At 37.8% G+C, this 14,435-nt stretch overlaps 1 protein-coding gene across 1 annotated transcript in view; it reads left to right on the forward strand.

Moving 5' to 3' along the window:
• Nucleotides 1-14,435, forward strand: part of MTA3 (metastasis associated 1 family member 3) — a gene marked incomplete at its 3' end in the record, with an annotated part of 132,582 nt that overhangs the window by 93,788 nt on the left and 24,359 nt on the right. Inside the window, exons 16-17 of the mRNA XM_082276670.1 lie at nucleotides 2,507-2,653; nucleotides 14,093-14,124. Coding sequence (XP_082132796.1) covers nucleotides 2,507-2,653; nucleotides 14,093-14,124 — 179 coding nt within the window. The remainder of the gene's footprint in view (nucleotides 1-2,506; nucleotides 2,654-14,092; nucleotides 14,125-14,435) is intronic.

Consider the following 14,435-nt stretch of genomic DNA (forward strand, 5'->3'; position numbering starts at 1 on the left):
TTACCATTATTCCATAATACAATAATATGAAGGGATAATAGGCAAAACCCCTGAAATACCTCATTTCTCTGCTCAGGTATGATGAGGCAGCTGGTTAGTAAGTGCTGATCTAAAGCATGAAAATATTTGATGCAATTCTATATGTATAGGAGGACTGAAATAAGATGTAAAGGCCCCTACAGGAAGGACTCAGTCCATTGGGAAGTTGTCCTGGCTGTTTAATTGAGTTCCTTTCTAGAACTTAACTGTAGAGCTTGGTCTTGCTACCTTCCTCTACTGCAGAAAGAGAAAAGACAGACTTTGTGGTAAACTAATGGAGGATTAGTGGCTTCAGAACTGAAGACAAGTTGAAGGAAGGAAATGCTTCCTTCCTCAACTGTTTGCTTGCCCTGGAAATATAAAATTGGCTCTCCTATAAGTTGTAGATGAAAGGAGATGGAGTTCTCATATGTTAATGCAACTGCTGGGATTATTGTGGTTGCTGCTGGAGCTCTTTGGCAAATAAAATAATATTTTAGTGTTGTTAGCCCTGGAAATCTACCATTTCCTTCAGAAAACTGGAAAAGATTGCTAAATGAACACTTTAGAATGCAATTTCCAATTACCTTCAGCAAACTGCACAAGTGTTTCTATTTCAGTTTAAAGTTTTACCTTAGCAATCAGTGATGTTCGTAACATTAAGCATGCCTCAGTTCCCATTTTAGTAAAAATGCAAAATACAAGATGCTTGTTCCCTACAGCAAGAAAAATGGGACATGCCATGAAATCTTTTCTGTATGCAAAGCAGATGAATACTGCAGTGAATGGCAGTAAAAAGCTCTCATCTAATTAAATGGTGGGAAATTAGGTGACATCAAATCGACAGGTCTGCCCTGAAGTGGCTGGTTACCTTTACCTTTCTTCTGTGCTGTTCTAAACCTTGCCTGTGCATTTCTCTGCTCTGCTGTTTCTTACCTGGCCTTCTCAAAGCTTCTTGTGGGAGGATGTCCATGCTTGGAGAGTGTGGTTGCAAGCCCCAACCAAACCAGTGGTGAACAATTAAGCAAAGTCTTTCCCAGTGTGAAAATTGTTGGCATTGTCTCCTCCTGGCACTCTGTTCCAGTACAGCCTGGCCAAGGCCATGAGACCAAGAGCTCCAAGCAGGGTAGGCAAGCACTTGGATGTCAGACTTTGGGCATTCCTGAAGGAGGAAAAACATGCTATTGCAGTGGGCTTTGACCTTATGCAATGGTTTCTCTTTCTCCTGCATGATAGCCATGGATGGCAGAGGCTGGAGAGGCTCCTCTTTTGATACCTGGCCTCACTGTAGCTTTTGCATCTTCCCAGCTTCCATGCCCCATTTTATAAACAGAAAAGCAGAAAGAAGCACTTTTCGGGAGGTGTAAACCTGGACTGCAAATGGGAAAGTACTTAATTTTTGTGTTCTGATTTCACTTGCCTTGGGCAGCTGACTCTGCTGATCTCCCAGCCCCTCTGCCCTCACCTTCTCAGCCTCTTCTGCTGCCTGGGGTCATCGGGGGGCTGCTGTAATTGGGCTGCAAGCACCTCATAACCTGTGCAGTGCAGGCAGCTGGTGCCCTGTGGCTGTGTCAGAGGGCTGGGACCTGCCCTTGGGCTGCTGACTTCCCACACAAGTTTGGGTCCATCCAAGGTTGTACACAGTGGTGGCATTTTGAACCCAAATGTGTGATGGGAATTAATTAACTGGTTCAGCCAGTTCCTGGTGAGGGATCAGCAGATTCAACTGAGGCTTCCTTTTGCCACTTTTATCTGGCAGATAACTGAGAAATTTCCATGCAGCTGTATCAGCTCCTGGCAAGCACAGCAGCTGCCATCCTGAAATGTGCTGGCCAGATGTGCTTTGCTGCCTCCTACCCTCTTTATTCCTCCTTCTCCAAAATAATCTTGCTCCATGAAATGGATACTCTGGGATGTTTGAAGCTCCCCAGTAATGAATCTGTATGGGAGTGTTCCCACTGCAGTTTTGGGGTAGGTTTAGCTGCAGAGCCTGACAGTGTCTGGCCCCCTGACCTCCTGCACCTTGTGACTTGTGTGTGGGAAGATCCCTTAAAGCTTGTTACTGTGACAGAAAATACTGAATAGCTTGAGGTATTGAGGTGGTTTCACCATAGTAAAATGCTTTTACTTGCTTGCTGAAACCTGTGGGCATGTAGCTTCAGTACAAACCCCAAAAGGGTAGGAAGATATAAACACACCTGTTTCAGATTGTTTTGTATTTATTAGCTCTTCAACCTCAAATCCTTACATATCTTCACTATGGAATTGAACTTGGGTAATCTAAAGTGAAATAGATTTCTCTTACTTAGGAGGGCCTGTGGGTATGGGGACTTGTGTTTGAAGTGTTTTTCAAGGTCCTGTAAACACACAAGTGCAGAAGGAACTTTCTTTTCACTGAAATCAAGAGTAAATTTCATATGTGGAATAGATTGTTTTATTTCTTTTAAAATCAAGTAGATGTCATTTCTCTCTCTTTTGTCTCAAACAGAGATACATCCTGCCGTGAAACCCAATGTAATCAGGTCAACACCAAGCCTTCAAAGTCCAAGTGCAAAACGACTGCTTGCACCCTCCAATCACTCTTCATTAAGTATTTTGGGAAAAAGAAACTACAGCCATCATAACGGGCTTGATGGTACGTGAAGGAATATAAATGAAATATTCTTTGACTCTCTGAATTGCAAAACTTTCTGTGAACCTGAGATGACATTAAATGAGAGGGTAAGATATGGATGGTATGTTTATAGCAGCACTGCAATGAATGGTGGTGCCTATTCATTGGATAAGGATATATTAATACCATCTCTTACAAAAACTCCATTTACCATTTTCCTTACTGATCTTGATTTAAAAAAAAAAGGACAAGAAAAGAATAAAACAAATTTGGTGAAGGTAGAGATGCAGCATGTTTTATTTTGGCTTTTTGCATTGTACCTTAGAAACCACTGTCCCTGCAGAGAAGGAAGTAAAAGGTGTGTCATAGGGGTGCAGGAGAGGCTTGTTCTGTAGACTTTGCAGTGCCAGAGGTGATGTTTAGGCCTGGTGTATCCAGCCATCTCATTACACCTTGGTGCAAGCTGAGAGCAGGAATGAAGCTGTGCAGAAAAAAAACCAAAAAAAAGGATGGACGTTTGTGGCTAAGACTAACTTTTCTCAAATGATCTTTATTTTTCATCCTGAAAATGACTGTGCATTATTGATTTTATTTTTTTTATCATTACCAAACAGAAAGATTTTTCAGCTGTAACTGTAAGCAGTTTTACCTCATGTACAAATAATAGGAGAATCCAGCAGGATATAATGTTTGCACTAAAAGAAAATGCATGCATGCATTCCTGATATCTCTTTGTGAGATATAACTTCTGTAAGCCATTAGCTTATTTGTTCTGTAATTGAATAAGGTTATTGAGGGTGGAAATCTGTCAGACGTTGAGCTCTCAAACAGACTGTTCAGGAGATGATGTGCACAAAAGAGGTGTCTATCTGCTTTCATGCTTCACAGAATAGGTCAAGGTAGAAAGGAGAGGAATTGCCTTTCAGACAAGCTAATAGAAATAGTATTCCAAATAAAGGGAGAAATCCTTGATTCATTATCCATCATCTTCCCCATAATTGTGTTTTTCTGTCGTGCAAACACTACTTGTATATTGCAGGGAAAACACCCACTGTTCATTTAATAACACCTAGATAGAAATCATGACATACTTTGACAAGAAGTGGTTATTTAGAATACACAGAAGAGAGGATTGCTTGCACCTCTGCTCAGCGTGCAGCTATTACACCACAGACAAACAACACTCGTGGCAACACAGGCTCTTTGGGGGACAAAGGTGACAACCAAGGGACTCTCAGTTGGAAGAAAATATGATACCTGCATTAGTAGGCAGAGCCATAAATGCTGAATTTCCACTGCAGCCTTTGAGGGTGGAATTCTGCATGGATGGTTTAGTAGTTGGAGCATGAGAATGTGAACGAAGGCCTCCCTGTGCACCAATGCTGGCCATTAAACTGGACTCTCCATGTAAGCTTTGAGCAGTGAATTACTTTTTCTATGATCAAAAGATGATCATAGAATCCTTTCCATTGGAAAAGACCTCAAAGATCACATCCAACCCTTAACTCAGCACTGCTAAGCCCATCACTAAACCCTACATGCCACAACTTTTAAATCCCTCCAGGGATGGTGACTCAACCACTTCCCTGGGCAGTGGTTCCCTTGTTCCAGTGCTTGACAACCCTTTTCAGTGAAGTAGCTTTCCCTCATATCCAACCTAAACCTGCCCTGGCATCACTTGAAGCTGTTTCCTCTTGTCCTATCACTTTTTATCTGTGAGAAGAGACCGACCTCCATCTTGCTGCAACCTGCACATTTCTCCTGCAGAGAAGGTTGTAGCAATGAGTTCAAGGTAATTATTATGATTAAGCCCCTCCTTATGTCCCTATAAGGAGGCATGCTTGGAAATCTGTAAAATTTTTCTTCTACTTAGTATAGATGCTCTCTTCAAAGCATAGAGTGTGTAAAACCAGTCATTAGTACATGATTAATTTGTATCAAACAGCCAGCTAACTGTGTTAAGCAATTTGCACAAAATAACATCTAATTTGAAAAATTAGAATTGAGAACTGCAAGTCTTTGCTTTAGGAGATATTTCTGCTTATCTGTTTTCTGTGAAAACAACCTACTGGAAAGCATATATCCTAAATAAGTGAAATCTGTATTTTTTTTAGTGCAAAAATTACTATCTTCATATTAAAAATGGCTATTTTGGTTATTATTCTTGCTGCTCTAATTAAAATGCGGAAAAGTGTAAATAAAATGCAATGAAAAATTAACAAACCAGTAGTAATGATACGCAACAGCACAGATTCTGATTCTTCTGACTTAACGGTGATTACCTTCAATATTCACCATTTACCTCCTCCTCAGGTTATTGGTAAATATAAAATACAGGGTTTTTTCTTGTATTTTATCCAGCTTCTCTTCAGTACCAGATCAACTTGGGACGTGGTGGTTTCTGTGTCATTTCCCTGACCATAGTGTACTATTTGTGCAGAGAAAGGTTTTGCCAGCCCCCACAGTTTTTATGTTACTATAAATATAATAAAAAGCTTTTTTGGTTCCAAAATACTATCGATTGCTCCAGGGTTAATTGCCTTGTATCAATTAACAGTATGCAGAAAGCCTGCTATGGAGATGATGACAGAGTCTGCCTTTTGGTGCATGCTTTGATGAAATGAGCAAACAAAAAGGAGCATGGGGGACTTAATATAACTTTCATGTCTTGCTGTTTTCATAATCTTAATGTTATTGACATAGAACTGTCTGCATTTTCAAGTCTACTTTTTTCCCCACAGTATTAGAAATTCGTTGTGAGAAAGCCACATAAATATGTTTACATAAGATATACAGTATTTTACAGCATTCAAGTAAATGTTGCTTAGGCTTGTGCAAATATATATTTAGGTTAGCATAATTTAAGTCAATCTTACTGCCTAGATGAGTGCCTTATTTTGACAGAATTTTTTTTTTGAGCAAATTAATAATTATTTGCTTTGAATATAGCAGTACGTTATAGAAATGGCACTTTTTAAAGCCTCTGTGGGGAAGTGGGGGAAGATTATGAGAAACATCGTTAACATTTAGTTAAATGCTTTTAAGAAAATAAACAAGAATATGATTTGCTTTTCTTATACAAGTCTTACATTGGCTTGAGTTTTGTTTTTAGCCAATGCAGGACAAGATTCCCTTTTAGTTTTCCATGGATGCACCTCCAGAAAGGGTCTGGTGCAATTGATAGGGGTGAGGAAGTCTGGCATTTTTGACTGATTTTGCTCGATCATTGTTGAGAATGATGAGGGAGCTCATTTATCTCTTCATAAATGGGGATGTTGTGCCCTGATATCGTTATTGAGTGTCAGTCATGGGTGTAAGGCATGGACACGAGTGAAATTGCACCGCTTAAGAAATTGCACTGTGTATTGTAGCTAGAGAGAGGATCTAGTAGGTTTTTGTGTCCCTTATTTTAGGAGGAAGACTTTTGCTGGATGATCTTAGAAAAGTGTTTTTCATTTCATTTTCAAACCACAGCAAATCTTGTATTCTGTAAGATGTAGTGAAAAATGCCAGTGAACTGGCATTTTGCTGTTCTGGAAAAAAAAGTCACAGTACTTTGAGCAGTTTTTGTGTAATGTACACGGTGGAGCTTTTAACTACTCTGAGATGCAGCATTTCAATTGCTGCTGAAATTAAAGTCAGCACAAGATATTTAAGTGGTTCTCTGCCGTGAAGATAGCCTCTTTCAAGTGGGAAAATTCCATCTTCAGAAAATCACGATGTTGCAGAAGGTTACATGTATCCAATTTTGTGACTGGAGTTGATGATGGGAAGATTTAGGTGTGACTGTAAAGTGCTTTAGATATTTTGAATCTGATCTTTAAATTACAGTGTCTGAAATTATTCCAAGCAATTACTTTCTCCCACAAGCTGCTTAACTGTGAGGACCAGTGCGTCCAAATAGTCAAGTTTCACGTCAGTCTATTGTTTTGGCAGGGTGAGTAATGGTAATTTTGCTTATAGTATTTGGAAACATCAGGTAGAGGTATTTTACACAAGAATAATCTCTGCCATCTGGCAAGCATTTCCATACCTTTCAAGCATGAGAACCAGAATATCAGCAGGATGTCCAAGGCATCATCGTCACTAATGAGGTGCAGAAATCAGACTGTGCCTGTTGATACCATTTTCATGAGTTGTGGGCAAAAATAAAAGATCCAGTTTTTCCTAGTTGAAGACATGATTCAACAGCCCTGATCCTCCTCCTCTCTGCCCTGCCCTTACCTTTTGTGCTGTATTTCAGTCTGAGATGTCCTGCTGCCTTAAAGAGGATTCTTTCAACAGTCAAATTTCTGTTCCTGAATGTACTGAAGTGTGCAGCAGATACATGAAGTATCTAGGAATGAGGCAACAATTTTGGGGTCTGTTTTCCTAGGAACCCACACATCTCTGGCCCAGTAGGATGAGAAGGTGACATGAGAAACTGGGAAATGGAGAAAGACCTCAAAAAAATGTACCTTCTTTCTTAGATGCTGTTCTGGTCAATCCTTCTCTCTATGCTTATGACTGATACTATTGGCTCTTCAGGAGATGAGCAAGAAAGGCTTAGTTTTCGATCCTATTTTTCCATGGGGAATTTGTGACTTCCTCTTGACAAACAGATGAAAATATAAGCAGCCTAACTGACAAGCAGGGAGACTGAAGCTTTTCCTTTCCCAAATTTTCTTGAAACAGAGAAAACAATTATAATACACGCTTCATTATAATTAAGTTCACATAACTCTATGTGAAAGTACACATAAAAAAAGGAAGGAGCTTTCACTCTAGGTTGAAATTTTTCAGCAGTGAGTGAGTTGTCTGTTCTCAAAGGTGTCTGGTGGTTGTTATCACGATGCTATCTTTCAGTAGAGATGGAGATGTTCTGCTGCGGTGGCAGAGGAGCGGCATGGATTGCGCATGAAAAAACATCTGACACTCTGTTACTTTAAAAAAGACAACCTTAGATTTTCTTTTACACATTAATAAACTATAAACCAAAATTGTTGTAAACCTCGTTTAACATACCAGTGATTTCTGACTGAACGAGAAGGAATGTGTTGTGACAAACAAGCGCCTATGTGAATCCACTTTTGCCATTTCTTCCATGCTGAAACACAAGGTATGATTAATGCTGGATTGTGTATACTCACTCTTCCCAAAAGTGGGAGACAAAAGCTATATATTGCTCCACAGTCAGTTTTCCCTCTGAAGTTTGCTTAGGACATGTGTGTTCTAGCTTTGGTCTTTAGTATAGGCAGAAAATGCTTTAAAATATTCAGCTATAGATTTCTCAGTCAAATGTGTGCACTGGTATTGATGGAAATGTGAGCATGGAAAATAGATCTCTCAGGAAAAAATGATGCTGTGTTACTGTCATTTACTGGGGAAGCAAAGGACTATGAAAAGATGCTTATGGCTCTTAGTTACTTCCCCAAATATGTTGCTTTTATGCTTATATCATTATAGGAAATACTTAAGAGCTTAGTCCTGCCATTCTATACAAAGTCATTAAAACCATCTCTGACCCTCAAGAGATTGACCTAACAACGTTTTTACCTTTAATTTTTGAAACTTGCACAAGAGTAGACAATTTCTCTCTATTTTCACTGTGCATTTAGAAGCAATCATTTTAAATATTGATTAGAAAACTAAAATGCTCTAAAGCCTACATTTCTGTGGTCAGTAAATTCACTCGTTTTTGCAGAAGTACAAATGATGATACTGAAGATGATGAACTAGTGACAACTTCCAGAGCCCAAAGAATGTGCCCAGAAAATGATGCAAGCCTTAATTACCCCAGGATGCTTCTGCTGACATTGTCAATCCCTTGTAGAACCAAACTAGTGCATCTCATGTTTGCATATCTTGAGTAGTTTCTTTTCCCCTATTTAAATTTTTGTATTATAAAACAGTGAGTTGATGATTTCTCCACTTCCCTCTTTGTCCTCATTCCTCCAAACCCAGTGATGCAAATGATATCATGACGTAACATGAAAAATAGCCAAGTAGGAGGAAAATATTTTTGTCAAAAAAATAGAAGAGAAATATCTTTTCTCCCTAGAATTCTTAAATTTAGAAGATGATTTGTTTTCTCACACTGATAAACATGTACATTGAATTCACATTACAGTTATCTTCCAAGTATTTGAGCTCCTTGGGTGACAAGTAAAAGGACAGTCTTCCATTCTCTGTCTGAAGACTGCTTAAAGTGCAGGGTATTTTTCAGTGAGAAAAGGTAAGCAGTGTAATTTGGTCACAGGAGTGCTTGGGAGGAGCAAAAGCATTTCTGCAAACCCAGGTTTCCTTGGATTTCCTCTGACAAAGAACTATTCCTAAGCAAGTTGTGGTTTTTTTAAAATACAGCCAGCCATTACTTTTGTTTTGCCAAAGTCAAAATACAATTTCCATTCAACTGAAATGCTCAGGTTTACTATATCTTGAGAAATGTGATTTATTTCCCAGGGTGAAAGTACATTAGAAATTGAATAAGGGACTATTATGAATTCCTTCTGCATTTATTCCTTTATTTCAAAAATGTATCTTTGGTTTTGTAAGGCTTCTTTGCCTACAATTGATTCACAAGAAAAGCACAAATCTAGAGTCACATTCATGCCTTAAAGCACTGCTTCGACTGTGCCATAGATCCTTCGCTTTTGCTGTGCCAAGGAAATGAATGCTTATGGAAGATTGGCAGTGTTGCATCCCTGAACTCACCAGTGCAGCACGTGTTTCTGGTAATACTGGTGACAGCAGGGATCAGAAAGAGCAAGATGTGGGATCCCACGTAGAGGAAAGGGCACTTCATGATAAAGTGCCCCATTTCTGCTGTTGAATCAGTGTTTCCTGTTTTAATATACAGGTAACATGTAGACATGAAACTGCAGTAACCCTGGCTTTTCTAATTGGCAGGATGAATCAGCTCTTAAAACAGCAAACAACACTGTAATTAAGTTAACATTTAAACCACAATGGAGATAGCCAGAGCTTAATTCCTAGAATCACTACTTTCCCCCAGTATGATTTTAAAGAATTACAGTTGCAGAAAGAGAATCCTGTCTGTTGGATAACAGGATTAGCAGCGTATTACCTCCTGAATTACGTGTTCTGGATTCAAGATCTGGAGTTCATACTCAAAGCACTTCTGTGTATGATTACTGTCAAGTAGGTTGATTATTTTTTGTAAGCTGTGATTGCAGAGCAATAGTTCTTAACAATTTTAGCACATAATGCAATAGGCAAGGCACCTTCACAAAGTGCTTCGGTAGTGGAACTGGAAAGATCCTGCGTCTGCTCTGTGATAATTTTGTGTGGTTTTTCTTTTTTTCATCTGTATATTCTTTCTCCAGTGTTTAAAATTTCTGTCTTGGGAGAATAAGGGTCTTCCTCAAAAATTATTCTTAGACATAGATACATATTTATTTATTTTTAATAATACTTTTGAATTAACAAAGTCACTTGTTCAGTTGCTACAAACTGGGAGGAAAATAACAATTATGTTTGGTTACTCAAAACATTCATAACCCAAATGCAGAAGAAATAATGAAGCAGTCTTCTTTCCTCAGCATTTTTATAAGGTGGTCCGTCCTGGGTGAAATGAACCTTTAAAGTCTTATGCACCATGATAAGATGAGAGGTTGCTAGGATTAAACAGCTCTGCTATTGCCAGTCTGCTTTTATTTTCCACATGTCAAAATCAAATTATCTTCAAGCATATTTATTCTGGAAGTTTTAAAAGTAGGACATGTTTCACCCATTAGTATTGTCAATGATCCTGTTACATAAAAACCAGAAATACCAGGTAATTAAGTTTTCTATCAGCAGAAATAAAGAATATCACATATACAAATAACATGTGAACAGCTGGAAAAGGGTTCTGACATGGGTTCTGTCCTGACCTGAAGAACTTTTAAGGGAATAAAAAATAACAACAGCAATATTGCTGGGGAATAATATGTAAACTTGAAATAATTATGTAGCTGACACCATCCCTTAGCAGTGTACATTTTCCTGATTTATGCCTAAATGGTTTCACAGTGCGGAAATTTTATGGTCTCCTACTGCCTGGAAACAGGGAGACACGATTGATCAATATGGTTGGTAAAGCACATTCTATTGTGAGGAAATTTCTACTACAGCTTACTCATTCCTCTTTGAGCTCAAATAAATATGTTGTAGAAAGGGAACAGGAGCATCTTAGGCAGTTTCTTCTGTTGGTACATCAATTTCTCCCCAATGATAAACTTATAAACATCTTGTCAGCACTGAAGCTGCATTTACTGCAATTTGCCTGCATCACAGCACTAAGAACCCTTGTTAGTGATGATGATGTCTGACCATTTCTGCTTAAAGTGGAGCAATCCACTTCCCTTACACTTCATTGGCCTTAAGGGGAGAATCAGTCTCTATCCTGGAGTTCCCTTCTGCAGAAGTGGTGCAAGTACAGATCATTGTCCTGCACAAAATCCTTTGCTGTAAGACCTCATTTATAAACCAAGTGTCCAGTGGTGACAGTTTCACTAAAATTCGAGCCAGATTATAACAATCCTAAGGCATTCTAGAACATGGCAGATAAAACTGAACATCCAAAGTTTTTTTTTCTGTTCTGTTCAACACCAAGATATTTGTGGTTTTTAAATAAGCTCTGATGCTCTGGAGTTCACAGTGGTGTGCAGACCTTTCGTAAAAGTTTTGAATGCCGTGTGACTGCCTTTTTAAGCAAGGCCTTTCTTCTTTAGTTGCCTTAATTAAAAGTTTTCTGCAAAATTGGCTGGTGTGTCCATGCATAAGTGTTTTTCAGAACCTGCCAAGTCAGGGCGTAATTATTTTCTGGAAGAAATCGGTATCTCCTCAGTTCTAAAGTCTGAATAATTGTGTATCAGAGTATGCAAGTGTTTAAATTGTGTAACAATGGCACCTCAATTAGTAGTCTCTGCTAGATCCTAGACTCTTTTGACTATGTCTACTTATTAAACAGTTATTTTCCTACCTTTTTTTAATGGATATACTCAGGTCTTTAATGTTTGGCAACTTAGATGATTTTTCAGTATTTACAGCAAGAAAAATACATGCAAAAAGCAGACAGTGGTTTTATTGCATGATATAACAGGGACATTTACAAATATAACAGATCTTTCTTCACTTCTTTGCTGGGTTTTATTATTGAGTTATCAATATGGTAATATCCTGGAGTTAACTGCTGCTGGCACTGCATTAACAGTGTCTGTCAGGTTCTTTTCAAAAATACACTGTTTAACAATTTCCAGGAAAATTCAGTTGTTCCTCAGTTCATTTTAGGGAGATCTTCTCAGTTTCACAGACAACTGAGTGAGAGTGTGTCTGAGTATTTTGGGACAATCATGGCTAAGCATAGTTTTTATAGATTTGGCATATAGAGCTATGCCAAAAGCACAGCACCTCTGAGTAAGAGGGAAGGTTTCAAGTATCTCCATATAAAAAGTATGGATTTTTGTTTGTTGGCTTTGATCATTTTGAGAGTGACTGAAAGTGCTGTGTAATTTATCTCCTCTGCATTTCAAGAGACAAGAAGCCCCATTCTTTGTGTTTAACCAGGTAATTCTGCCTAAGTTCAGGATTCTTCAGGAAATACTGTGCTCTTGGTGATAAGTTCATTGGGGTTTTTGTCTGGGTATTTAGGCTTATAAGTGGAATGAATTTTTGTCTCAATTATTCATTATTCCATGAATGCAGTCCCTGGGTTTTCTCAGGAACATTCAGGTCCTGAAATGTTATTTTACTGGGATGTCCAAAAAAAAAGAAAAAAAAAATTATAATAACAAAAATTACTTTTTGAGGATAAAAAATTAACAGATTATAGACTTCTTCACTCTACTGTGATCTTCTCTTACTTTATAAGAGTGCCAAATATGTTCAAGTATCAGGAAGCAGTAGACTGTCACAATATTTAGTTTTCATACTACCAGTTTAAGAATTGCCTGGAGGACTGGTGACCTAAATGTATTTTTATATATGATAACTTTTGTGTGAAAAAAAAGAGGAAAGGAGGGCTGGTAGAGGAGCCCACAACTAAAATATCACTGGCTTTAGGTAGGTATTCACATTCCAGTACCTCTGTCAATGTGACCTTAACAATATAAATGTTTTTTATTTATAAGTGATTGAGGATGAAGACTTGTACAAATGTAAATGTACACTAGATACAGGAATTTCTGTTGAATGTTGGAGTTTATAGTTTGAGATATTTAAAATGACTTATCTTTTTTCTGTCAGTGATTGAACTACACCTTCATGCTGGTTAAGGTGACTCTTCAAAATGGAAGAGAAATGCCAGTTTGAGTGTAATCATCTTTTTTTTTTCAGAAAGAGATGTGCAGCTGTTCTCATGTCCTTTTAATCTCCTTAATACTACTTTTAACAATAATAATATCACTCAATAATTCTTTGTGTGATACCAGCTGGAAACCCTGTAAGAGTCACAATTTAGAACCAAGGCAAGAATAAAGAAATTGTAATTATTTTGCATTTATCTCACTTGCAGAACTAGGACTCTGCTGATTCAATTCATTCAGAATTGTGTACATTTTATGCAGAACTGCATGTAGTGTTGATAAATGTCCCTTCCTTAAGAACTCTGCTATAGCCCATGAGGTGTCCTACCCAAATTTTTGAGCAAGTCTGTGAGACTGGTGGCAGTATCATCTTGCATCTTATAGACCAGCAGTGAGTTTTCTTGCAGGTTTTTTAAATGTTGATTTTTTTTACTGAAGTTGCACTGCTTTGAAAAAGAACAATGTCTCTAATATGTGAACTATAGCATTTTAAAGCCAAAGAGTGTGATTTCTGTTCTTGGGGAAAGAAAAAAGTGAAAGTAATCTGAGTTAAACAGCAGGGTGAAATCTATGTTAGTTATTGGCTAGTAGTGATTGCTCTGCAATTTATATAAATATAACCATGAGTTCAGTTCACTGACTCCAGATTTACCATATAGGGGAGAATATTTAACATTTCTGCATGTTGCATTTCTCAATATGCTTTGTCACTTTCAAACTGAGCATCCATCTCAAAATTCTCAGAAAAAGGGTTGTCTAGTTTTATAAAACTGCTTTTGAAATGGGAACAGTAATGGAATTATGTTGATACTATCTGTATTTTTGTCTGCAGAGCTAATCCTTCATGATGCCATATGTTAAATGCAAAATGGAAAAAAACCCCTTACTTCTTCAAACATGAATTATGAATTAGTTCCATTTTTATATTTTCTTGCAGAAGAAGATAATTAAGCAAAGAGGACGGTGCACTTAACAGCATATTATAGCATGCCATATATATTCAGGACCAATGATGGGTCTTATGCTCGTTTCCTGAGAAATCTTTCCAGTCTGTGCATTTTTTGATGTGTTCATTGTTGTAGCTGAACAGTAGCCTTCAGGGTGAGCATCAGAAAATAAGGCTTTTGTGGATAAAGAAAACTTTCTAATACGCTGTGGTTCTTTTATTTTCCAGAATCATCCAGCCATACAACAAGAACAATAATGGTAAGTATAGAGGAGATTATAGGTATTGATCTGTCTATAGCTATGATTTTTCCTTTAAAAATGAAGTAGATGTAGTAGTATCCTAAGCCATTGGCATTTTTTTATAAAGTCCAATATCACTGTAGAGGTAAAATGAGTCTGTCTTTATTTCATGAGAAATCTTGTCAAAAAATGAGAGGTCGAAGAGCTTAAGAGGTAACAGTGCTATCAGTTTGAATAGCTGAAAAATCCAGTTACAATTCTGTGTTCTGTGTTAAAGTGATTTTCGATTATGTCAAGTTAATGTTGATAAATTTTCTTGCATTCTGTCT

This window comes from Coloeus monedula, assembly GCF_965178545.1.
Source record: "Coloeus monedula genome assembly, chromosome: 2".
NCBI lineage: Eukaryota > Metazoa > Chordata > Aves > Passeriformes > Corvidae > Coloeus > Coloeus monedula.